Raw genomic sequence first — 26281 nt, forward strand, 5'->3', positions numbered from 1 at the left:
GGCAGTGGAAGCACTGAGCTAAATCTCTGGCTGAAGTCCAGTGTTCTTTTTTTTTGTACTGGGGATGGAACGCATCAGATCCCTGAGCTTGTGAAGCAGGCTGTGGAACCACTCAGCTAAATCCCTGGCCCAAAGTCCAGTGTTCTTAACATGTAGTTCCCAAAACAGTAGTGCCACCTGGGCCTTGTTTGAAATGTAAGGTTCTGTGCCTAACTTAGTGAATTAGATACCTGCTGAGGTAGAGACCTGTTGAAGTAGAGTCCTTTTGAGCATGGAGCTCAGACTCCTGACTTGGTTGCATGCTAAAATCTGAGAGCCATGTTTGTCATGTGCAACCTCCTGTTTGCTTTGTTCTCCTGTTCCAACCCTTTTTTATTTTTATTTTTTGTTTTTCTGAGGCAGGGTTTCATTATGTAGTAGTAGACTGAGCTACATCCCTGATTCTATAATAATTTTTAATTTAAATCCACACTGTATTTTTTGGTCAGCCCTTCTAGTTCAGCGCAAGGTCCTAGGTTCAGTGCCAGTCCGTGAATGAATGAATGGTAAATCAAGGCCTGGGCAGTAGTGTGAGTGGAGTCACCCCTGGCTGCAGGAACCAAAACTGCTGTACTCTGACCTGACAGTGTAACGCACAAGGGCAGTCATTCTTAACAAGCAGCGTTCCTACCTAATGTGTCCTCCTTGGAATGCACACGCTGACTCCTGTACGTGAAACAGCCAGCCTGCAAGTGAACTGCTGCGGACTGGTGTTTGCTTGAATTATTTTATTTTACGCTGCAGGTCAGGGAACTCTAACCAGGAGTATGTAATGTGTGCTGGCCTCAAATTCACAGTGATCCTCCTGCCTCAGTCTCCCAAGTGCTAGAGTTATAGGTGGGTACCGCTATGCCCAGCCCTACCCACCACTTTTTGAGTGAAGAGGAATTGTGCTTGGTTGCATATATAATATAATATGTAAAGCTAGCAGGTTGTTGCAGGGCTGTAATTTAGCACTGTCAGACAGTGAGGCAGGAGCATTGAAAATTGGAGCTCAAGCTGGGCGTGGTGGTGCACGCCTGTAATCCCAGCACTGGGGAGGCTGAGGCAGGAGGATTCCTGTGAGTTCAAGACCAGCCTGGGCTACAGAGTGAGTTCCAGGTCAGTCTCAACTACACAGTGAGACCCTGCCTCAAAAAACCAAAAAAATAAAATAAAATAAAATAAAATAAAATAAAATAAAATAAAATAAAATAAAATAAATTAATAAAAAAGTTGGAGCCCAGAGGAGCAGCTTAGTGACTTGTAAGGCCTTATCTGAAAATGCAGATTGGCCAGGGATGTACCTCAATGCAAAGGTCCTGGGTTCTAGCTCGGTACTGCAATAAGTAAATGAGTGAATGAGTGGCTGTGGATGTAGTTTAGTGCAAAGGCCCTGGCTTCAGTTCTCAGTAACACACGTGAATATTCAAATACATGCCTGTCTGCACACACACACACACACACACACACACACACACAGATGTGTGTATATACTAAGTAGCAACCTTTTATTTGAAGTGTTTTTTATTATAACATCAAAAAGTGGCCCAAGAGGGGCAGGCCACAAACTGGACACACCTGTGTTCAATTTTGTTTTTCTATGCTTGATTATGTTAAACTTGTCTCCACTGTTTGATTCCTTCCTACTTGCCATAATGCGGTGTTGTGGCTGTGTCCAGCTGTCTCCCCACAGCCTCATGTGGTCACAGGTGAGCTTTTCAGAGCTGGCTGGATCTAGAGTGTGTGATGCTGGGTTAAAGGGTGTGATTACTAAATCAGTCTACTGATTGGTGTGGCATAGTTCTGGGTGTCACTGCTGCCCAGCCTAAGGGCAGAAGGTCAAAAAACAAAAGAAAAATTTATATTTTGATTTTAGGGGGCATAATTTGGGGACTTGAACCCAGGGCCTTGGGCATGCGAGGCAAGTGATCTACAACTGAGCCCTAGCCCTGAAATTTGAATTTCAGTACTGTCCAAGAGCCACAAAATGTTAATTTTTCTCTCAACCATTCAAAAACGTAAAAACTCTTAGATTGTGAGTCACACAGAAATAGACTCCTGGTTAGAGTTCCCTGACTTGCAGCGTAAAATAAAATAATTCAAGCAAACACCAGTCCGCAGCAGTTCACTTGCAGGCTGGCTGTTTCACGTACAGGAGTCAGCGTGTGCATTCCAAGGAGGACACATTAGGTAGGAACGCTGCTTGTTAAGAATGACTGCCCTTGTGCGTTACACTGTCAGGTCAGAGTACAGCAGTTTTGGTTCCTGCAGCCAGGGGTGACTCCACTCACACTACTGCCCAGGCCTTGATTTACCATTCATTCATTCACGGACTGGCACTGAACCTAGGACCTTGCGCTGAACTAGAAGGGCTGACCAAAAAATACAGTGTGGATTTAAATTAAAAATTATTATAGAATCAGGGATGTAGCTCAGTGGTACCGCTGCCTGCTTTGCAAGCACGAGTTTGATCCTGAGTTCGATCTCTGGTACCAAAAAAAAAAAAAAATCACAATAGTAAAAGACACTCCAATAGCTTCCTTTGCCCCTCGCCCTCACTTTTGACCGTAACCTGTCCATTTTTCTTGCCACTTTGGGGTTTTTTTGTTTTTGTTTTTTTTTTTTTTGAGATGGGGGTCTCACTATGTATTTCAGGCTACTCTCGAACTCACTGTGTACCCCATACTGGCCTCGAACCTCGAGGGAGTCCTGCCTGGAGATCCTGAGGGCTGGGCTGGGATTACAGACATCTGTCACTGTGCCTGCCTGGCTTTTGCACTTTTTGCATTAGCTCTGGAAGTCCTCTTTCATGAGCACCTTTACAAAGTGTAAAGAAAAAATACAGTGAATGCTGCTGCTGAGGGGCACCCAGTGGAAAGGCCGGCTCATAAAGATACTGTCGGTATCCTTATCCAACTAACTCACCACATTTGCCACCACATGACTTTGCGCGCTTCTCCATCATGACCACAAGAGGAAAAACTTTAGTATTTATTTTTTTGAGACAGGATATCACTGTGTAGTTGAGGCTGGCCTTGAATTCACTGTGTAGTTTAAGCTGGCCTCAAATGCCTGGCAATCCTCCGGCCTCAGCCTCCTGAGTGCTGGGATTATAATCATGTACCATGCTGCTTGGCCAAAAGGTGAACATTTTTAATTGATTCAGGATATTTAGGCAACCAGTATAGCACAACTAAAGACACTCAGGAAAGAATTACTTGCAGAGCTGCTTTGGAAAGTGGCAAGAAGGCCAGACGTGGTGGTGCACGCCTGTAATCCCAGCACTTGGGAGGCTGAGCTAGGAGGATGACCTCGAGTTTGAGGCCAGCCTGAACTGTATAGCAAGACCCTGTCTCAAAAGAAAGTAGCAAGAAGGGTGGGATAAATGTGTTCAAAGCAAGAGGGAGTATTTTGAGAGGGATTAATGGTAATGTCTTTTACTGTATTAAATTGTTTTAATTTAAATACTGACTGGAATTTTTGATTGTATGCTTGTACATTCCTTTTGTTTAATTTTGAGGAAGGGTCTTTTTTGGTCTTTTGAGACGGTCTCACTATGTACTCCAGGCTGGTCACGAACCGATCCTCCTGCCTCAGCCTCCCGAGTGCTGGGATTACAGGCGTGTGCCACCATGCCCGGCTTTTGGGGAAGGGTCTTGCTGTGTTGCCTGGACTCTCAGGCCTCCTGTCTCAGCTGTGGATTGTAGGCATACTCTACTGTACCAGGCCCATATTTGTTGTTCTTGTTATTATGGTTAGTTTGTGGGACTGGGGAGTTGAACCTACTGTCTTTGCACTGAACTATACTCTGAGTTCTTTTTTAGTTTGTATTTTGAAATAGTCTCACTAAGTCATAAGTTGTCTAGACTAGGCATGAATTCCCATCCTCCTGTCTCAGCCTCCCAGAGTGTTGGGATTGCAGGCATGCCTCAACTTTCCTTGACTCATCTTGATTATTTTTATGCGTATACACATCCCTGTGTTTCTAACTTCTTTGCAGCAAAGAGCATGTCTCACACAGTAAATTTGCCACGATGCCCGCACTTTGTGGCACTGGGAGGTAAACCCACTTCCTCCCTGTAGCAGTCATAGAAGTTGCTGAGTCCCTGTCTCTATCTTGCAGTATGTTCACGCCGATGCTCCTACCAATAAGACTCTAGCTGGACTGGTGGTGCAGCTTCTCCAGTTCCAGGAAGATGCCTTTGGGAAGCACGTCACCAACCCAGCCTTCACCAAACTACCTGTAAGTAAATCACCCATGATGGGGCATTTTCACTTTTTTTTAATTCAGTGACAGGCCTGGTGGGCTGAAAGGAGGCCTGGCCAGGCAAGGTTCTCAAAGAAAAAGCATGCATGATAGGGGCTGGGGAATGTAGCTCAGTGGCACCTGTACCTGTCTCACAAGTGCGAGGTCCTGAGTTCGAGCCCCAGCACCAAAAAAACAAAAACAAAAAGAATATGCATGGAGCAGACGTTACAATAAAGCAGGAACCAAGCTTTTTTTCCAGTACAACACTCAGAGCAGTTTTTTTTTGTTATCAGCTTTACTAAGAAGACATAGTAAGATAGCACATTCTGGGCATCCTCACAGGCTGTGTGGTGCATGCATGGTTCTCTGTGCTGATTATTCCATAAGGAAGCCTGTTGTGCACCTGCACTAAACAAGATCCTATCCTCGGGAGCCCTCAGATGCCTGGGCTAGGGCACGTCACAGTGGGCCCCACACTCAGCCGCTGACAGTCTGTGGAATTAAAAAAGGAAAATGATGGGTTCACTCTGGAAAGTCGGCAACAGAATCTTACTGCTTTTTAATTGTAGAAATCTGCTTTTCAGGAATGAAGATCTACATTAAATGTTGCAGGAATCATTATGAAAATGCCTGTCAATCTGATCTGTTTTTTTTTTTTTTTTGGTACCGAGGATCAAACTCAGGACCTTGCACTTGTAAGGCAGGTGGCAGAATCACTGAGCTAAATCCCTGGCCAGTTATATTTCTTTAAGGAACACAGTCTATTTCGCCTGTCTGATATGTTATACTTTCTTTTATATATATTTTGGGGGTGGGTATTGAGACAGGGTCTCACTATATAGTTGAGACTGACCTGGAACTCACTGTGTAGCCCAGGCTGGTCTTGAACTCACAGTGATCCTCTTGCCTCAGCCTCCTGAGTGCTGGGATTACAGGGGTGCGCCACCATGCCTGGCTCTCTGGTTATATAAATACTAGAGTTGTAGGGTACTTAGAATTTTAGTGTTGTCTTCTCTATTTTTCCATTGATTGCTTTTTTTTTTTTTTTTTTTTTTTTTTTTTTTTTTGGGCTGGGGGGAAGTAACTCGGGGCCTTGCACTTTCAGGGCAGGTGGTCAAACCACTGAGCTAAATCCCTGGCAACTTAAGAGTTTCATAGTTCCTATCTTATCTTGTCTTGTAATTTTTGTCTTCCATTTTACTTGCTTGGGTTTTTGTGGTTTCTTATATCTTTTTTTTTTTTAGTACTGGGGATTGAACTTGGGAACTTGTGCTTGTGAGGCAGGTGGCGCTCATGTTCTCTGCTTTTGTTGAAACAATCAATAGGCGTTTTTTGCTTCCTTCAATAACTTTTTTTGGGGGCGCTCCTGGGATTGAACTCGGGACCTTGTGCTTGCGAGGCAAGACGGTGGAACCACTGAGCTAAATCCCTGTCCCTCCTCAGTATTCTTAATCACTAATGTTTTATCTGTTGGCTTTATTCTTTTTTAGAAAGCTCTCCATATTTATCTCCATTTCTTGTTCTTTTACAATATAAACCAGATTAGAGTATATGAAAAACTAGCTGAAGTTTTGTTTTATTTATTTATTTTTTTGGTGCCGGGATCGAACTCAGGTCCTTGTGCTTGTGAGGCAGTCAGCGGCTGAAGGTTTTAATTGCTTAAAATATTGTAATATATTGATTGAGCACTATCAAGTACAATACAATATAGAATAAAACTTATACATAATGTATACTTTATATGAATCAAATTATTTTGGTAGTCTGAATTAAGAACATAGGTGTGTGGGCCAGGGATTTACCTCAGTGACACTGCACCTGCCTCAAGCACAAGGTTGTGAGTTTGAGATCCCTGGTCCCCCCCCAAAGTGTGTCTTCCAAATGGTATTTACAGAAGGGCTTTTGTTCTTTCTGAGACAGGGTCTCACAGGGTGGTCCAGGATGGCCTTGAACTCCATCCCTTCTGCCTCTTCCTGTGTGTGCCGCCATGCCTGCTGGACTAACAGGACTTTATTCGTGGTATATATTTAACTCCTGGGAGCTAAACCATTATTTTCAGATTTTAAAGATTAGGGAAGAATATTTTTAGGTATAAACCATAATTAAAAGTAATTCATGGAGCCTGGGATTTAGCTCAAAAGTGTAAGGTTCTGGGCCCGGGATTTAGCTCAGTGGTTTTGCCACCTGCCTTGCAAGCACAAGGGCCTGAGTTTGATCCGAGGTACTAAAAAAAACGTGGCCTCATGCCAGAGCAGATGTGCTTCTTTCCCCTCGTGTTCAACATTTTCCAAACGAAAGGGATGGGTGTGATGTAAAATAGTGTTAAAATGGATGAGGGAGACAGTTAGTTAACAAAGCTAAGAATATTTCAGTGAAACACAGAAGGTGGGGCCCGGGATTTAGCTCAGTGGTTCTTCCACTTTGCAAGTGCAAGGTCCTGAGTGTGATCCCCGGTACCAAAAAAAAAAAAAAAAAAAAAAAAAAAATGCTTCTGCACAGAAGCTGTTTGCTGAAAAGTTTTTTTTCCCCTGAATAAACACTGATAGTATAAGAGTTTTTTTGTTTTGTTTTGTTTTTTTAACAATCAAAGTGGAACTTCAGCTGGGGATTTAGCTCAGTGCTTCTGCCACCTTCCTTGCAAGCGCAGGACCCAAGTTCAATCCCCAGTATCAAAAAAAGAAGTGGAACTTTATATGCTGAATTCCAAAGTTATATTTGACTCACAATGTTATGTTCTATAAAATTCTAATTGAGAAGTTAGACTTGGAAAGAAAAAAGGATTTTATAAGACTAAAAATTGCAATAAATAAATAAAATATATTGCTTAGGTTAACATAATATTAATTGAAACAAAAATATTTTTAACCCTTCAAGTAAAAATTCTGGCTGAGTCTACTGGCAAACGCATGTGATCCCAGCCCAGGGGAGGCTGAGGCAGGATAGCCATTGGAGGCCAGTCTGGGATGCATAGTTAAAGGCCAGCCTGAACTACATGAGACCCTCCCTGTCTCAACTCCCACTCTAAAAAAATTTCTAATTTTTCCATCATCTTGTCAAGGCTTTAGAACATACATACATGTACATAATGGAAACATAATTGGAATAATAGAATCATTTTTTTGTTCTGCCTTTTTGAGGGCTGTGCTACTGGGACTGAACCCGGGGCTTTTCCATGGAGTTACGTTTCCAGCTTTGTTTGTTGAAATTTTGAGCCAAGGACTCAGTGAGTCACTGAGTTGCCCAGACTCTGCTCAGACTTGGCCTTTTCTCCGCCTCCTCAGCGCTAAGATTGCAGGAGTGTGTCACATGTTCCACTTCTGTTCTGCCTTTAAAACATGACAAAAGTCTAATTGGGGAGAAACTATATACATAAGTCTATTTTGAAAATCCCATGAAAATTTCTTACGTTGTGGAGACCTGTGGGAATAATTAATAGATACAAAAAGCTTGATATCAGTATTTCTGTATAAAATTTCCAGAAAATAAAATCCCAGATGGAGATAGGCTAAAGTGCATACATTATGTGTTTTTTCAGTAAATCACTTAAATATTTATCTGGATTATATATCTGCAGTGTTTATTATAAAAATATTGAGATGACAGAAGTTTTTCTGTGTCTTTGAGCTTAACACATAGTGTCTTCTAATTAAGCATGGTGAATTGAAATGTATTTTTTACTTTCAAATAGTAGTTATGTAGTTTTTGTTTAGTCTTTATTATTGGGAGATATAGGCCACTAAAAAACTTAATTTTGTTAATAGATGTGCTAATTACTCAGCGTCTTTTCTTTTGTGTGTGTGTGGTACCAGGGATCGAACTCAGGTCCTTGTGCTTACCAGGCAGGCTGTGGAACCACTGAGCTACATCTCTGGCCCAGTGGATTTGTTAATTGTTAGGATTTTGCCACTAACTTCTTTTTAAATTTTTGGTGTGTATTCTGTGTAACAAAATATATTTTTGAAATTGATGCCATGTTTGATATTAAAGATAAATGTTTTCAGTAACTTGTGAACATATTTTTGACAAAGCTGATTTATTTTCACATAACTTGTAGATTAGCATGTTTCTCATATGACAAGATACTTGCTTGTAGCCTAACGTTGTATATCATGTACATAATTTGCTTATTTTTCTTTCATATTAGAGCCAGTATTATCATTTGCATAAAATTTTGTTTTCTTACCATCGAGAAAAATAGATCTGGTCAGTCTCTTTGTGTAGAAGTCCCAGACTGACCCACTGGCATTAAGAATAAAACTGTAGTGCTGGAGATTTAGCTTATTGGTTCTGCCACCTGCCTCGAAAGCACAAGGTCATGAGTTCGATCCCTGGTACCAAAGAAAACTGTACACTTTGCCTCCAAAAAAAAAAGATCTTGGGCTGGGGATTTAGCTCAGTGGTTCCGGCACCTGCCTTGCAAGCACAAGGACCCGAGTTCAATCCCTGGTACCAAAAAACAAAACAAAACAAAACAAAAAAAAGATCTTAAGTATCCTTGTTTAAAAAACAATGGACAGCTACACAAGGAGGTGCATGCCTGTAATCCCAGTACTGGGGAGGCTGAGGCAGGAAGATCCCTGTGAGGCCAGCCTGAACAACATAGAGAAACCTTGTCTCAAAAAACAAATCCTAGGGCCAGGGATTTAGCTCAGTGGTGCTGCTGCCTGCCTCACAAACGCAAGGTCCCAAGTTATATCCCCAGTACTGCCAAAAAGAAAAAAAGAAAAAAAAATCCTAGCTACTTTATAGGCTGAGGCAGAATGATCACAAGTTTAAGCTTAGCCCAGGCAAATTTAGTGAGACCTGATCTCAAATATGCTTATAGATAAAACGAATTACTGTAGTGGTAGAGTTAAATCTCTGAAAAATCTAGTTTGAGTCTTTTCTTACAGTTACTTGCCAGGTCAGTAGGCGTAGCCAGTGGGACCAGACCATGGAAAGCTGTGTGCTCCCGACTGGGCTCTTGCTCTGGAGGCCTGTAGTGCTTCCTCGGGCCAGGGGGTGCTGTCCCCGCGCAGGCCAGGGCTCCAGAAAATGGAGCAGTGTTTGAGGGCAGGCCTGCAGTCCCTGCCTTTACCGTGTACATTCAAGGAGGAACCTGAGTTTACCAGCATTGTTGTGATTGAGTGTTGTATAAGCTTATTCTTTTCCGCCTTCCCTCTTTCTCGTGATATTTTTCCCTCCAAGTTCATGGGGTGTGATCGATGTAGTTAATGAGTTTAAGACAGCAGTGTGTCCATTCCCTCCACGATTCCTTGTGTTCCCCACTTTCTCCCTTCCATCCTTCTCCGGATGCAGCAGATACTGTGTTTGCTAGATTCCCAAGCATTTTAAGAAATGTGTGTGAATGAAATGACACTGTACATATTCTTAGCTTGGTGTTTTTCACTCATTGGTGGAGTTTGGTTTCGGGATAAATCTGTGCTGTTCTGTGTTTCAGCAGTTTGCTCCTTTTTATTGTTGATTAATTCTTTTGTATGGATGAACCATGATGTTTATGTATTTTTTTCTGTGCTAGGAGACTGAGGCCAGGGCCTGGCACTCACTAGGCCAGTGTTTTGCTCTTGAGCTACACTTACAGCCCCTCCTCCCTTAATTTTTTTTTTTTTTTTTTTTTTTGAGACGGTCTGACAAAATCATATAGCTAGCCTCTAACTCAGAATTGTCCTGCGTCAAGCCACCCAAGTAGCTGATATTACAGGCATGAGCCACCAAGCCTGGTTTAGTTTATCCTTTTACTGGCTAATAGGAATTTAATTTATTTCATTTTTCTCTCTTTTTTTAAAAACTTTTTTTTTTTTTTTTGGTACTGGGGATCGAATTCTAGCACTTGCGCTTGCCAAGCAGATGGCAGAACCACTGAGCCAAGTCCCTGGCTCTTTTTAAATTTTTGATTTGTGGTGCTGGGGATTGAACCCAAGGTGTCTTGTGTATGGTAGGCAGGCACTTCTACTGAGCTACTCTCTCACCCATTTCCAGCTTAGAACATAAAGCTGCTGTTATATTGCTTTGTTTTGTTTTTGTTGTTGTTACTGTTGCTGTGTAAGGCTTTGTATGGTTGTTTTCCTTCTCCTGGGTAAATACCTGGGTGCAGAAAGAAAAAAAGTGTCAAACTTTTCCAACCTGGCTGTGTCATTTTACATTGTGTTTAGTGGAGAGAGAGTTCCACTACCTCCAAATCATTGCCAGCACCGTGTAGGATTAGTCCTTACAATTTGAGCCATTCTGATGGGTATGTAGTGGGATCTCCTTGTAGTTCAATTTGTGTTTTCTCAATGACTAATGATGTTGAACATTTGGGTATTGTAGGTGAGTTGCCTCTTCAGAAAGGTTATTTAGTCTCTAGATTACTGGTGCCTTCAGAGACTTGTATGGAGCTGAACTTGTAGATACTTTTGATTTTTTTTTTTTTTTTTTTGGGTACTGGTGATCTAACTGGGGTCCTTGTGCTTGCAAGGCAGGAGGCGGAACCACTGAGCTAAATCCCTGGACCATGGAGCTGAACTTGTAGCTGTGCTCATCCCTAGGGTTTGTCAGAGCAGGGTAAGCAAAGTCCAGTGGAGATGGAAGACGTCCAGGGGGGGCTTCCTTATGCTCTCCCATGGTCCTGGCGGGTGTGGTCCCATAGCCCCAGTGCTGAGAAGATACACACCCAGGGGAAGTGAAGTTGAGTCTCAGGTCTGAGGTTGCTCCTGGGGGTTGGTGACAGAAACCTTCTGTCCAGCACACACCATATCCCAGACTCAGAGGAAATGTGGGTGATTGTCATAAAGCACATGTGTGCCCAGTCTGTGCAGTCATCTTCTGTACCAGTTAACTGCCAGCCATGATGTATGTGAGATTTCCTGAGTGCCAGCCTTGAAATGACACCTCAGTACGGAGGATCGTCTCAGGCCTGCTGCGGTAACAGTTTCCTGTACTGTTTGTCTTTTACTGATGCTTGTTTTGTTCTGTGGTTGCTGGGGATGGAACTTAGGGCTCTTGCGTGTGCTAGGCAGGTGCCGTGGCACTGAAACACATCCCAACCTCTCTTGAATCTTTGAAGCATCTTTAGATAATGTGATTATAATTTTTTTGGTTTTGTGTGTTTTATTTATTTATTTATTTTCCCTGTGCTGGGTTTGGTACTCAGCATTTGTACGCACTGGGCAAGGGCTCTGCTTCTGAGCCACATTCCCAGCTCTGTTACAAGTTTTATGGTGGTTTGTTTGTTTGTTTGTTTTTGGTTTCATGAAACAGGGTCTAGCTATGTGGTTCAGGCTGGTCTCAAACTCCTGCCAGCCTTCCTTGCTTCAGTCTCTCAAGTGCTGGGATTACCGGTGTGTGCCACCATGCCTGGCTCAAACTCCAGCATTTTAAGACTTGTGGTATCAAAGCCAGATACTTTAGTTGACATCAGTTCACCGTGACCTTTGGTTTTCTGTGCTATATATATTTTCTGGTTGGTGGTTCTCTTGTAGCTCTTGTTCTAGCTCTGGGTTGGGAGCTAAGTAGCCATGACTTCACACTCTTTAACCTTGTGGGAAGGCTCTTGACTTGTGCCCGTTTCTTGGAAAATGTTCCTTGCTTTACTGATCTCATGGGGAAGTTGTGAGAATCACAAGACAGGTGATGATGAAAGCTCATTGAGAATTAGAATGGAAACTTGATACTAGGTAAGGAGTTTATAGAATTTACTCCTGAAAATGAGGTTACTGGCTTGACCTTGTTGAAAATTTACCATTTTCCTGGTAAATGTAGAAATGCAAGTAGAAGGCAGGTACATTATTTAAGCGCAGCTTGTACTTGTTTGTCATCTCCTCCAGCTTTTAAAGAAGGCCCCAGTGAGCCCTGATTGTCCCTGGCATGTTCCCCAGACAGTGTAGATGGTTAAACAGCTGCTACCTCAGTGACAGAACTTGAGGATCAGAAAATGCTTTATCGTTCTACTAATTGAAGCCAGTGTTTAAGAGATCTAATTCTCTTGTCTCACAGACGCTTCACGTGTTGGCTTTTGTTTTAAGTGTTTGGTGGATTTATGGTGGTAGCTAGGACATTTAAACACCTTTTCATATTTATTGACCATTTGTACTCTTGTAGTGAACTGTCTTTCAGGCTGGCCTTGAATTTGTGATCCTCCACCTCAGCCTTTGGAATAGCAAGGATTTAGTACCTGGACCCCTTTTTTTAAAAAAAAATTTGGAGCTGTCTTTTACATTATTATTGTAAGGAATTTTCTCATGTATTCTGCATATCGGTCATTTATCAGAAATATTTAATACCTTTTCTTGTGTTACAGCTTGTATTTTCAGACCTATACAGGTGTTTTTTGAAACGGGAATTTTTTGCTTTTACTTTTTTTTTTTTTTTTTTTTGAGACAGGATCTTACTATGTAATTCAGGCTAGCCTTGAACTCACTCTGTATCCCAGGCTGTCCCTGGTCATCTTCCTGCCTCAGCTTCCCACATGCTGGGATCACAGGCATGCACTGCTATGTCTGGCTTTGGAACAGATTTTTAATACAGAGCAGAGATGTTTGAATACAAGGCCAGATAGTCAATACTTTGTGATTTTGTGTGATCTTTCTTGGTTTCTTGGATATAGTCATTCTCCATGCTTTTGTTTATCTCTTCATATCCTTTTGTTGTAATTTTTTTTAACTTTGGGTTTTTTTTTTTTTTTCTTTTTATTGAGTTTATTGGTACAATCTAGGTATACAATACAGTTACATTCATTACTGGGATCCTGTGCCTTCACATGACAGGTCTTGGTTCTCATTTTTTACCCTTGTGTTGTAATTTTGAGACAAGGTTTTGCTGTGTAGTTCAGGCTGGCCTTGAAGTTACAGCAATCCTCTTGCCTTAGCTTTCCAAGTGCTAGGATTATAGGTGTGTGTCACTACACCTGGCTTTCATATCCATATTGTGGTACATTCATTATTAATAAATCTGAACACATCACTGTAAATACATACATACTCTACTGGCAGACACACTCCTCTTGAGCAGTCGTTAGCACTGACTGTGTGTTCGTGAAGTCAGTGTCACCAGATGAGGCCTATTTTGTTTGTTGGTAGTATGCTAGTCATTGAAAAGATGAATTTTCAAGTTCATTACAAGGCTGTTCTAGGTGTGCAGTCAGGAGCCCAAGTGTCCAGTCTGCCTCCCTAAGAATAAGCTTTGAGATGCTGGAGGTGAAGACACAGGGCAAGGTAAGGCATGGGGAGTTGAAGGAACGGCAGTCTGCACGTGTGTGTCCAACTTCATGGCCCTTCACAGGGTGCATGTTCAGGAAGTGACTATTGGTGTGTGTGGTTGAAGGACGGATCCCCTGCTCTCTGACATCACAAGGTCATCCTGCGGACACCCACTCTGGCCAAGGGGAACGGGAGTGGTGTGAACAGAGTAATTCCAAGTTCCTGAATGGTGGCTTAGGCAGCTGTTAGCTCTGGTGACCTGGGTGTCAGAGGTGTTGCATGTCACAAAGCCAGTGGGAATGTGCTGCTTAGCTACCTGATCTGTAAACTTGGTGATGAAAGCAAGTGACTGAAAGAGACAAGCAGAGGGTTTATTCAGGATTTCCTTTGGTTTCAAAAGGAATAAAGAGATAAAGACACTGGCACAAACTGAAAGTAATAGCAAATTTCTCTGTAGTCTCATTCAGTTAAGCACAATTTTCAATTGACTACATAGATAGGAAGAGACCACGGGCACACACCCGCGAGAACAGGAGTAAGCTTCCAGTTCAGCCGCCAAATCCGAGTGCAAAGCCTGCTCTTGAGAACAGTTAGCTCACAGTGCTGGGGCAGTGGCCCAAGCTGTCCTGACCCCACGCGCTCTGCCTGGGGTGCACCTGCTGCCACACTCAGACACATCGCTGCACTGACCCCGGAAAGCGCGAGTTTTGCTGCCCTGTTGCCCTCTTGTTCTCAGGTTTTCCATTGCTACTCAGAAGAAAGTACTGCAGCACTCTGCTTCTCCGCCAGGGGAAGTGTAAGGACCTGTGCTCTTTTCACATTCCAGCCACGCAGTGAGTGTGAGGCCGGGTCTCTGGCAGCTGCAGGCTGGTAGATAAGATGGGTCCCAGCGGGGACAGCCCGTGCCCGTGGGTGTCCAGCTTTTCATTCCCCGACTCTGTCCTGTCACTCTCACCTTTTATCGGGCTGATTCACAGCCTATTCTGAGGACTGTCTCTAGTTCCAGATCTCTTTCTTCCATCAAGTTCCAAGAATCCTTGATTCATGGAGAACATTCAGGTTTTTTTGAGACAGGGTCTTGCTGTAAAGTCTAGAATGGCCTTAAACTCATAGGCTGGCTAGTTAGCCTTGAACTGAAGGCAGTCTTCCTGCCTCAGCCTATCAGGTGCTGGGATTGTATGTGTGTGCCCCACGCCTAGCTGGAGAATATTCTGTTTTTTAAAAAATTCTGCCCCATGTTTGTTTGTCTTTGTTTGTTTGTTTGAGATGGAGCCTTGCTGTGTTGCTGAGGCTGGTCTTTTTTGAACTTCTACCTTAGCTTCACAGAGTGCTAGGATCATAGGTGGGCTTGAGTTTGTAATTCTTTTGCCTCAGCCTCCCAGCATACTGGGGTTATATAGATGTGTGCCAGCATGCTGTGCTCACTTTTATTATATTTGAGCAAGAATCTTGGTGATACCCAGTCTAGCCCTGAATTTGCATCTTCATACTCCTGGGTAGTTGTGTTTATAGACGTGTGCCAAGATGCTTGGCTTTGCTTGAAATTTTTTAAATGTACAGTTTGGGGTATCAGTACATTCATTTTGTTATACAACCTCCATCCCTACTCATCTCTAGACTGTTTTTGTCCTTCCACACCGAAGTCCTGTGCTCACTGAACAGTAACTTCATTTTTCCCTTCTATCTCCTGGCATCTACCATTGTGAATGTTGCCTCTCTTAGCGCTTGTACCATGTTTGTTTGTTTGTTTGTTTGAGACGGTCTCACTATGTAGTTGAGATTGACCTGGAACTCACTGTGTAGCCCAGGCTGGTCTCAAACTCCCAGCAATCCTCCTGCCTCAGCCTCCTAATTGCTGAGATTACAGGTATGCACCACCATGCCTGGCTGTACCATGTTATTCTTTTCAGTCTACCATTCTGTACGTTTTAAAGAAAAAAAATTCATGACAGGCTTTTTTTTTTCTTCTAGTAGTGGGGCTTGAACTCAGGACCTTGTACTTGTGAGGCAGGCATGGTGTCCCTGATCTAAATCCCCAGCCCTATGACAGGCTTCCAAAAACATTAAAGTTCTGGTTTTAGTGGGCATTAAAATATTACTAACAAAGCTCAGTTACAACCTTTCTATAACCTAAGTAAGGTATCAAAAAGAGGAAAAATCGTCAGGCGTGGTGGTGCACTCCCGTAATCCCATCCCTTGGGAGGCTGAGACAGGAGATTGTGAGTTTAAGGACTGCCTGTGCTAACGTAAAAAGAGCCTGTCTGTCTCAAAACCTCAAAATCTACTGGTGTACTAATATTTTTTTTATTCCAAAGAAAAACCATTGTTAGAAATTGTGTATACGCATGTTGAGTACTATATTGTTTCTGTGGTGTGAGAAACCCAAAGTGTAAATAAGGACCAAAATGTATGTAAATACTGGGAAATGGGAAGAAAGTGTTCAAATGAGATGGGACAAGGGAGGAGGGAAGGGAAAGGGAAGGAAAGAAGGGACAGGGAGAAGAAAAGAGAATAGAAGGGGAAATGTAAACAAAGTTGTTTTTTTTAACGAGGGGAGGAGTCAAAGGGAGGGGAAGGGAATGGGAAAAGGTGAAGCAAGATATATCATGTACATGAACAAATTCCCTGCGATGTTACTGTGTGTGTGTATATATTTTTGTTATTATGTACATCTAAAATGTACCGGTGAAAAAATTGTGTATAACTGGAATTTTATATTTAAAGTGTATTTTTTAAAATTTACCAATGGGATTTATAGTAAGTCACTGTTGTGTGTGTTAGTATTTCTGTTAGAAACAGTTTTGGGCCGGGGATTTAGCCTCGCAAGCACAAGGACACAACAAGTTAAGAAACAGTTTCTTGTCTTTTTTTCTTTCTGGTACTGAAGAGTAAATCAAGGCTATGTGCATGCTAGGCAAGCTGTGTACCTCTGGAGTATAATATCCCTACCCTTTAAGATTTTTTGTTTTAAATTTTGGTTTTTTGAGACAAGGTCTCTCTGTAGCACAGGCTGTCCTTGAATTCTCAGCAGTCTTTCACCTCCCCCTCTACCTCAGCCCCCCAAGTGCTGAGGTTACAATGTACCATGTCCATTGTGTGTTTTAATTTTGAGACAGAGTCTTGCTGAGTTGCCTGTGCTGGCTTCAATCCTTCTGTCTCAGTTTCTTTAGTAGCTGTGATTGCACATTTGGGCTACCGGGACCAGTCTGTGTATTTTTTAACTGATGCTTTTCAAGACTGTTTATTCAAAAAGTAGTCATGTCAGTACAGTTTATTTTTTCAAGCAGTTTAAAAGGAAATAATTGTTACACATTTTTAGAAACATTTCTTCATATCTCTTTAAGAGATGGGTATGGTGCATGCCTGTAAAACAAGAACTCCAGGAGGTTGAGGCAGGAGGATTGGAAGTTCAAGAACAATCTGGGCAGTTTAGCAAGTAAGCAAGACCTTGTCTCTCTTTGAGAAAGTGGGGGTGGTGGAGAAGAGGTGTGTGGAACTAAGCTCAGAGGCCCTGGTTTAGTCCCTACTGCTGCAAAAAAACAAAGTTTTTAGAGAGGTTATTAAGCTAGCAGTCATTAGTGTCTTTGATTTATAAAATTTAGAATTCCGATGTGTCATTTTGTCAGCATTTTTCTTTCCTCACATGTACTCTGTATCATTTTTAGGCAAAGTGTTTCATGGACTTCAAAGCTGGAGGCACCTTGTGTCACATTCTTGGGTCTGCTTACAAGTATAAAAACGAACAGGGGTGGTAAGTTTGTATATGTAAGTGTTTTCGTGTGAAGTCATGTTCTTTTGTATGGCATTAGAGAATTCTGTAAGCATAGTACGATTGAGTACAAGGTAAGTTATGTTTTATCAAGAGTCCTGACCTACTTTATTCTACATACAATATCAAACAACTATTACATTTGATTGACAAAAGTTTGGGCATTTTTTGTTTGTTTTTGGTGCTGGAAAATGGACCCAGACCCTGGTGCAGACTTAAAACACACTTACATTGACTTTCTCAGATTCCACAGCTGGTTCCACAGTGCAGTGGTTGTCCTGCTGTGCCTGACTTAATTCACTTGTTATGACACCTCTACGTTCATCCTTGTGACAAATGATAGGATCTTGTTCTTATAGCCAAATAGTACTTCATTTTGTGTGTGTGACATTTATCTGTTTCCCTGTTGGTGGTGGTGCAGGTTTGAGCTTGGACTCCAGTTGGGCTTGGATAGTATGCACAGAGCCTTGGGTTCTATCCTCAGTACGAAGACTCAAAAGAAAGTATTGGATAAACATGATAGGGCAGGGCTGGGGATTTGGCTCAGTGATGCTGCCGCCTGCCTTGCAAGCTTGAGGACCTGAGTTATATCCCCAGTAACCCCCCTCAAAAAAAAAGATTGGGCAAATGTCTGAGTATATAACCATTAATGGGATTGGTAGATCACATAATACTTCTATTTATTTATATATTTCATCTATACTTCTCTTGGGTGGTCATACTAGAAACAGCCTAGCACTTCGAGTGAGCTACATCCCTAGCACTTCCTATAATTTTTTGAGACAGTATCAGTAGCTGCTGAGTTGCCCAGCTGGCCTCAAACTTGGCCGTCCTCCTGCCTCAACCTCCCATAGTGCTAGGATTGCAGGTGTACACCACCATGCTTGGCTATAAAGAATGTGCAAAAGACTTGAATACACATGCTCAATAGCTATATGAAAAAAACACTCAGCAGCCTGAAGTATCAGAGAGATGCAAGTCAAATCTATAATGAGATATCCCCTTTTCTCTAGCCAGGAGTACTTAGCAAAAAGGACAGTCTGCCTGGATTTGGTTTGGGGATTGTGCTAGAGTTAGGGTGGTTTTTTGTTTGTTTGTTTTTGGTTCCGGGGATCGAATTCAGGACCTTGCACTTGTGAGGCAGGCAGCAGAACCACTGAGCTAAATCCTGGGCCTTATGCTAGGGTTAGAACCCAGGGCCTGGTACATGCAAGCAGTTGCTCTGCCATGGTGGTACATGCCTGATACATTTTACCTACTTTGAAATAAGTGCTATGTTCGTTTGCTTTTAAGGTCTTTTATGATTCTGGAATTTTTTGTTTGATTTGTTTTTTTGAGATAGGGTCTTGCTCTGTAATTCAGGCTCACTATGGCACCTAAACTCATGGCAATTCCCCGGCCATAGCCTTAAGTGCTGGGATTTTAGGCATGCGCCGCCAGGCCTAGCAAGATTCTGCATATTAACCCCTTAACTGATGTAGTGTTTGCAGATGTTTTCTCCCATTCTATAGGTTGTTTCTTAACTGTATTGATTGTCCTTTTGCTGTACAGAAGCTTTTTAGCTTGATGTAATTTGGTTAGTTTACTGCTTTTATTGTTTTTGAACAAGCAGAGTGGTTTTGATGTTTATAGGTCCATATAGCTCATGGAGAGATTACTTACAACCAAGTTCACAGATGATGCCCCTCCACCCCCAACTGGGGATTGAACTCTGGACCTTGCATTTGCAAGGCAGGTGTGGGGCCACTAAGCTAAATCCCCAGCTACTCACAACCAAGTGCAATAAAATAACAGAAGTAAATGTCAGTGCCTGCACATCAAGTTTTTGGATATTTTTTGGTCATTCTTACAGTTCTAAACATAGTCCTGTGTGTTGTGATCATATTTTATACCCTTCAAAGAGATTATTGAATAAGAACATTTTGTTTTTCCTATTTTTGCTTGGCTGTGAGAAATTAGGCCCAGGGAATAGAAGTTTAGATGTTTTCCTGATGTGGCAGGAAATACTATTTGCTGCTGATGTTTATTTCTTTTTTCTTTTTTTGGTGCCGAGGATCAAACTCAGGTCCTTCTGCTTGTGAGGCAGGCCACCGAACCGCTGAGCTAAATCCCCACCCCTGATGTTTATTTCTTACAGAGGAATGTTTCTAGTTACTGCTTCCCCCAGAAAAATTGGATTTAAAGAAAAGTTCATGTACAAGGTCAAGACAGGGCTACTGGGGACAGAGATCCCTCTTATTTATTAATCCTCCTTCCTCATTTTGCTTTTTGCAGTACTGGGGATTGAACTCAGCACTTTTGCCTTGAGCTACATCCCCAGCCCCTTGTTACTTTAGTTTGAGACAGTGTCTTGCTAAGTTTCCTGGGCTGAGCTTGAATTTAGCTGCCCTGTTACTTCAGCCTCCCAGATTCCAGATGTGTGCCTGCCTCTTGCCCTGCTTTTTCTTCTTAAATTTTACTTTGTGAGATCCTTTAAGAGTTGCTGTTTAAGCTTGTGGTTGAAGTCTCTTTAATATCTGGGATAATAGGTGTGTGTTTGTTTAGTTTCTTTTTTTCTTTTGGTACTGGGGATTGAACTTTGGACCTCGGGCTTGCCAGGCAGATGCTGTGCCATTGAGCTACATTTCCGTCTGCTTAGTTTTTTAGTTGTAGTTACTTTAGGAAACATTTCAGTCTTGCCCTAGCACAGTGCCTTAATCATAATGAATAATTTATTTAGAAGTTGTTTTTTTGTTTTGTTTTGTTTTTTCTTTTCTTTTTGGTACTGGGGATCAAACTGAGGACCTTGTGCTTGTGAGGCAGGCACAGTGCCACTGAGCTAAATCCCTGGCCCACTATTTCAGGTTTTTTTGAGACAGGGTCTTGCTTTGTAATTCAGGCTGGCCTGCTCAGCCTCCCAAGTGCTGGGGTTACAGGTGTGCACCACCGCAGGCTTTGTTATGAACATGAAGGAAGATGGAAATCACTTCACAGAGGAAGCGACTTGTGGACAGCCTCTGAAAGCGATAATGTCCAGTTCACTGAGTGGGTGGTGACATTTGGAAAAGCTACAGGATTTAGAAAGAATGGTTTGAGATGCGGAGAACATCTCCAGGATATACATCAAGGTAGCAGGTTAAGAGTATAAGCTCTGGGATTTAGCTAGTACATGGTAATGTTTAAAAATTAAAGCCAAGGGCTGGGGATACAACTCCACAGTAGTGTGTCGCCTAGCATGTGTGAGACTCTGGGGGTGAGGTTCCTAGCAGCTTCTCCTGACTTTCAAACTTGCTCATCTACTATGTATGAAGCAGATACACTGTGCCACACTGTACCATAAATACCTCATTTAACCGTCAGAAAATGCCATAGTCGTGAAATTGGTAGTGGGACCAGTAAATTGTTGAAGATTAAATACATAGTGGTGTCAGAGTTAGTTCCCAGAAAGTGTGGGGCCCCAGCGTCATTCTTAGTCCTTGAGCTCTGTTCCTCTCCCCAGAGTATTTGTGTTAAAAGAATTAAAGTGTGGAAAATGCAAGTAGGTGTTGAGTAAAGTATATGGAGGATGAGTCATAAGACTTTGTAAACAGTAAACTGTCTGGAAATGGCTAGGAATAGGTTAAGCCAACACCAGAATATTAGATGAGGGTGTTAACAGAAAGAAATAATGGGGAAAGACTTTACCAAGGAATCATTAACAGAGGTATTTTACCACATTGAGAAAAGGAAAAAATGGAAACAAAGTTTTTGTAAATAGGGAAGTGTGGAGGGGGTGAAGGGAGGGCAGGAGTATGGGGAAAAAATGGAACCAAGATCTGTCATATAAAGGTACAAGATCCAAATGATAAATGTAACTGTACTGTATACCTTAAAAATACCAATAAACTCAATGAGAAAATAAAAAAAGAGGAAAGTAGCAGGCTCAAAGATCAGTTTTTCCAAGAAGGTTGACATTAAGACCAAAAGTGTGGCAAGGATTTATAAGCTACCTAAGGATAAGTAGAATCTTGTGATAAGGTAGAGGATGAGAAATACTGGGGATTTAAGATGTTGGTGGTGCAGCTGTCCATACAGTCCTTGTTCCCAGTTGAAACCGCATAATCCTGATCCTCAGCAGCTGCATTTCTGTCAGTCTTCTGGTCCTCTGGGCGCTGACCACAACATCCCATCAAGTTCAGCTCACAGCATTCCAGGGCTGCTTCTCCAGCTAGCATCTTCCAGAACATTCCAAACTTTCCACAAGCGAGTTCCAAAGGCTTCTGAAGCACATGGCCAGATAGCAATAACTCTACTTCTGTGATGCCAATATCTGCCTGGTTACTTTTCTCATTGAGGAAACAAAATACCCAACACCCACAAATTAAAGGAGGAAAGGTTTGTGAAGGTTTCAGTTCACAGTTTGTAGAGGTTTCAGTCCATAGTCTGCTGGGTCCATGGTCTTCTGGCTCCAAAGCAGGTCAAGCAGGAGGCAGGGAATCTTTTTTTCCCCCCATTCAGGCTACATGCCTGTTGGTGGGCCACTTGTATCTAGGGTGGATCTTCTGTCTTTAGTAAAGCCATTCATCCACACCCGGAACTGTGCTAAACCAGTGGGGGGACTAATCCAGTTACCACACACTCATCATTAGTATCACACTCCCATGATCCAGCCACTCCTAAAAGCCCCACCTATGCGTGGATGAGGTTTTAGGCAAGCATAAGCCATAATGGGTAAGTTACCTTTAATTGATGCTTAAGGGTTTGAAGTATCCCTTTCCCTCACAAAATCACACTGACTAAGATAATCTCTACTCTAGAACATTGTTGTGGTCAGTCGGTCAGTTTATTTGAATCCATCTTGTTTCGTTTTTTTTGGTGGTACTGGCAGTTGAACCCAGGGCCCTGTGCATTGCTAGGCAAGCACTCTACCAGAGCTAAATCCCCCCAGCCTCTTGTGTGTTTTTTTTTTGCTAAATCCCCAGCCTCTTGTCTGTTTTTTTTTCTTGGTACCAGTGATTGAACTCGGGTCCTTGCGCTTATAAGGCAGGCCACTGAACCGCTGAGCTAAATCCCCAGCCCTTCTTGTCTAAGTAATATATTTTACAGCCATCAGGATTAAGTATCAAAGATATTTTTCTTTGTCTAAGAGAACACAGACATAGTTAAATTTTGAGCAAAAGACTTTTAAGCGTATATAAAGTAGATGAAACTGTACTTAAAGGAATCTTTGCCTTTGGATTTGTCAGCTATTTTTCTTTTGGGTAGGATGTAAAATGTTTTAAGACTTTTTTTTTTTTTGGTACTGGGCATCGAACTTGGGACCTTGTGCTTGCAAGGCAGGCGCCAGAACCGCTGATCTAAATCCCCAGCCAAATGTATTAAGATTTTAAAGGGGTGGCCTGCTTTGCAAGCACAAGGACCTGAGTTCAATCCCCAGTACCAAAAAAAAAATACGTATATATATATTTTAAAGAAAGGGTTCTTTATGGAATTTATATTCCATTTTGAGTGATGCTGTATTCTTATACTTAGAAGAGAAACATTGATACATTTTGCTAGTGTGCTGTTTTAACTTCCAAGTCTTTATAATTCATTTGCATTAAATTTTGAAATCATATTTTCAACTATTTAAGGCAGGAGATAAACTTATGAATGATTTTTCTTCTCTTGTAGGCGGAGATTTGATTTACAGAATCCATCCAGAATGGATCGTAATGTTGAAATGTTTATGAACATTGAAAAAACCTTGGTGCAGGTAACTATGAAAGATTATTAAAAAATTTTTAAATGTATTTTCAGTTATTTTATTGAATTGCAAAAGGCCAAAGGAAACATTTTTCTGAAATGTGCTATTTTATTATCTTTATGATATTTGAAGGATTATAGCTGATGAATGATCTTGTCACTTAGAGACTATCAGTCTTAAATTTCTGGTGGAGTAATCTATGATATCATTATTCCACCCTACCATTATTCATCACCTTTATTTCATTTAATATAAATGCGGTTTCATCCAATGATCACTTTACTTTGCTGTCATTTTCTTTGTTACATAGTTGTACCGTAAGAGTAGATCTTGCTTTGCTAACTGAATTATAATCTGGGATGAGAGAATGCCTAATTGTTTTTGTTGTGTCTCCTGGTTTTTGTTTTGTGGTACTGGGGTTCAAGTCCCAGCACATGCTTGGCAGGCATTCTACCTGCTACACTGAGCTACATCCTTAGCTCAATTTCTTCATAGTTTTTATTGACTCGCAGTTTTCAGTGATCACTGTATTAAATTTCTGTTGAAAAATAATTGGCAAAAATTACTTTATGAATGTCATTTGTCTGCAGACTTTTAGCTTTGGAAATAATTGGCTGTGTTTTGTTTGTTGGTTGAATTTTGGTCATAATGTAACAAGTTAAAATACATGTTCACTGCTGTTTTAATATTAGAAATTAGAAGAAAGCTGTAATTTCCTCCTAAGTCAAAAATGCAACTGAATGTACTTCATTAAACTCTTAGGGTAAATTTAGATAAGATTGACTGGGAGGATTAATTTGGCAATATGGTTGCTACCTTAATGAAAAACTTGCTGAATTTCTTTAGATCAGGATGCTTAACATTTTCTGCCCTGTTTCAGTCAACAGCCGAGAAGGATTTTAAGTGGCCTGCTAAGTTACCTATATTTTATTTTAACGTTCCATATCAGGTTGCATCTGCCCAATTTAAGAACTATGAATTTGCACTCAACTTGTGCTGTTAGGGGAAGGAATAAATAATGTTACATAATTTAAGAAACTGGAATTTCAAAGTCTGTTCTTTATTCCTCAGAACAATTGTCTGACCAGACCTAACATCTACCTCATTCCAGACATTGATCTGAAGTTGGCTAACAAATTGAAAGATATCATCAAACGACATCAGGTAATACATAAACTTGCTGGAGAACGACTGCCTTGCTAAGTCTGTAAGAAATGTCAGTCACAGTTTCTTTGGATTTCTGTGTCTGCATTTAATGATGGCTTCCTCTCTGTGTTCTTAGAGTACCTTTTTTTTTTTAACATGGATTTTTTTGTTTGCTTGATACTGGGGATCGAACTCAGGACCTTGTGCTTACTAGGCATTTGGCAGCACCTCTGAGCTAAATCCCAGTTTTTAATGTACAATAGAGTTTAATAAAGGTGCTGGATAATAAAGTTACTGTAGTATTGTAAAGTATGCTTGTGTAGTTAAGAAGACAAGTATATTCTATCACAGATCTAAATCACAGAGATCACAAAGTCACAAGATATAGTTGGTGACACATGTATTACTAGGAGGAGGTAAACTATAGTTTGAGTAAACACATCCCTCCTCTCATTCAGTCATATGTATTCTATTTATGTTTTTTATTTTAATTCAATTTTTAATTATTTTGTGTGTGTGTGTGTGGCATCTGGGACCTAAGCATGCTAGGCAAGTGCTCTATTATTGAGCTACATCCCTAGCCCATTTATTTGGTGGTTTTTCTTTTTCAGACAGAATCTTGGCTATGTTGCAAAGGCTGGGCTTGAATTTGCAATCTTTCTGTGTCAATTTCCTAAATAACTGGGATTATAGCTGTGCTTGGTGGCGCACACCTGTAATCCCAGCACTTGAGAGGCTGAGTCAGGAGGGTTACTGTGGGTTCAAGACCAGTCTGGGCTACATAGTGAGTCCAAGTCAGTCTCAACTACATAGTGAAACGCTGTCTTAAAAAACAGAAAAGGAACTGGGATTATAGGCATGCAACACCACACTGGGCTGGAAAGCAGAGTTTATTTTGGGGGGGGGTGTTTTGAGGCAGGGTCTCACTCTGTAGCCCAGGCTGGTCTCGAACTCACAGCGATCCTCCTGCCTCAGCTTTCCCATTGCTGAGATTACAGGCGAGCACCACCAAACCTGGCCGAAAAGCAGAGTTTTTAAGTCATTTTTGTTTCTTTGTTTGTTTTTTGGCATCGGGGATTGAACTTGGGACCTCGTGTTAGCGAGGCAGGCGACTGCACCACTGAGCTAAATCCCTGGTCCTTCAAGTCATGTTTTAAAGAAATATATATATATATAGCTGGGCATGGTAGCATATGCTTGTAATCCCAGCACTTAGGAGGCTGAGGCAGGAGGATTTGCCATGAGTTCATGGCCAGCCTGAACTACGTGTCTCAAAAAAAGAAAGAAAGAAGAACACATATGTAAATAGAATAAAAAGCTGGGCATGGTCGCTTAGACCTATAATCCCAGCAGTCTGAGAGGGTGAGGCAGAAGGATTGAAAGTTTGAAGCCAACCTGGGCAACTTAGTGAGACTGTATCTCAAAATGAAGAAGGGTTGGGGAATGTAACTCAATGTGAAAGCCCTGGATTCAATCCTCAGTAACACAAATAATGTAAAAAAATTAAAATCTTTTTTTCATAAGCTTATATTTTGATTCATTTAGAGCTGTTTTCTGATACTTCCTCTGTCTTTGTTGAATGGTGAGATGTTGGATATTTATTGCACATATGTCTATAGTTAATGACATATGACTAAACTAATAAAACTCAATATGGTGAGCTAGTAGAGAACACTTTAGGTAAAAAAAATTTTATTTTCTCTTCTTTTTTTTTTTTTGAGACAGGATTTCACTGTGTAGTGCACGTTGGCTCTGAACTCACTCTATAGACCAGGCTGGCCTTGAACCTGTGACGATCCACTTGCCTCATCCTCCTAAGTACTAGGATTGCAAGTGTGTGCCACAATGCTTGGCTCTAGAAAATTTTTTTTTATTTATTTTTTTGATACTGGGGACCAAACTTGGGCCCTTGCACTTGTGAGGCAGATGCTGGAACCACTGAGCTAAATCCCCGGCCCTAGAAGATAATTTCTTGAAAGATCATTCCTGTGACAGTTCTTCTGATTCCTAAGATTGGTTGAGAAATCTCATGAAAGTTTTATTTTTTTCTGCTGCACGAGAGATTGCTGGTTAAAATGTTGTAGCATTTAGTAAATATCTTGTTTGTTCTGAAAGCAAAAGCTTCAAAGATCACAATTATAGATCTTGTATCATTTTTGTCTTATATTTGACATCCCTGTCAACAGCCCAGATGGGTAGTATAATTATGCTGTCTG

At 41.5% G+C, this 26281-nt stretch overlaps 1 protein-coding gene across 1 annotated transcript in view; it reads left to right on the forward strand.

The window, feature by feature from the left end:
• The window catches only part of Smarcc1 (SWI/SNF related, matrix associated, actin dependent regulator of chromatin subfamily c member 1), a 130090-nt gene that overhangs the window by 7096 nt on the left and 96713 nt on the right, over nucleotides 1–26281 (forward strand). Inside the window, exons 2-5 of the mRNA XM_010624569.2 lie at nucleotides 4145–4264; nucleotides 17112–17197; nucleotides 22847–22928; nucleotides 23991–24083. Of these exons, the coding sequence (XP_010622871.1) occupies nucleotides 4145–4264; nucleotides 17112–17197; nucleotides 22847–22928; nucleotides 23991–24083 (381 nt within the window). The remainder of the gene's footprint in view (nucleotides 1–4144; nucleotides 4265–17111; nucleotides 17198–22846; nucleotides 22929–23990; nucleotides 24084–26281) is intronic.

The sequence above is a fragment of the Fukomys damarensis genome, unplaced genomic scaffold (assembly GCF_012274545.1).
Source record: "Fukomys damarensis isolate Sample0158 unplaced genomic scaffold, DMR_v1.0_HiC HiC_scaffold_12, whole genome shotgun sequence".
In the NCBI taxonomy this organism is placed as follows: domain Eukaryota; kingdom Metazoa; phylum Chordata; class Mammalia; order Rodentia; family Bathyergidae; genus Fukomys; species Fukomys damarensis.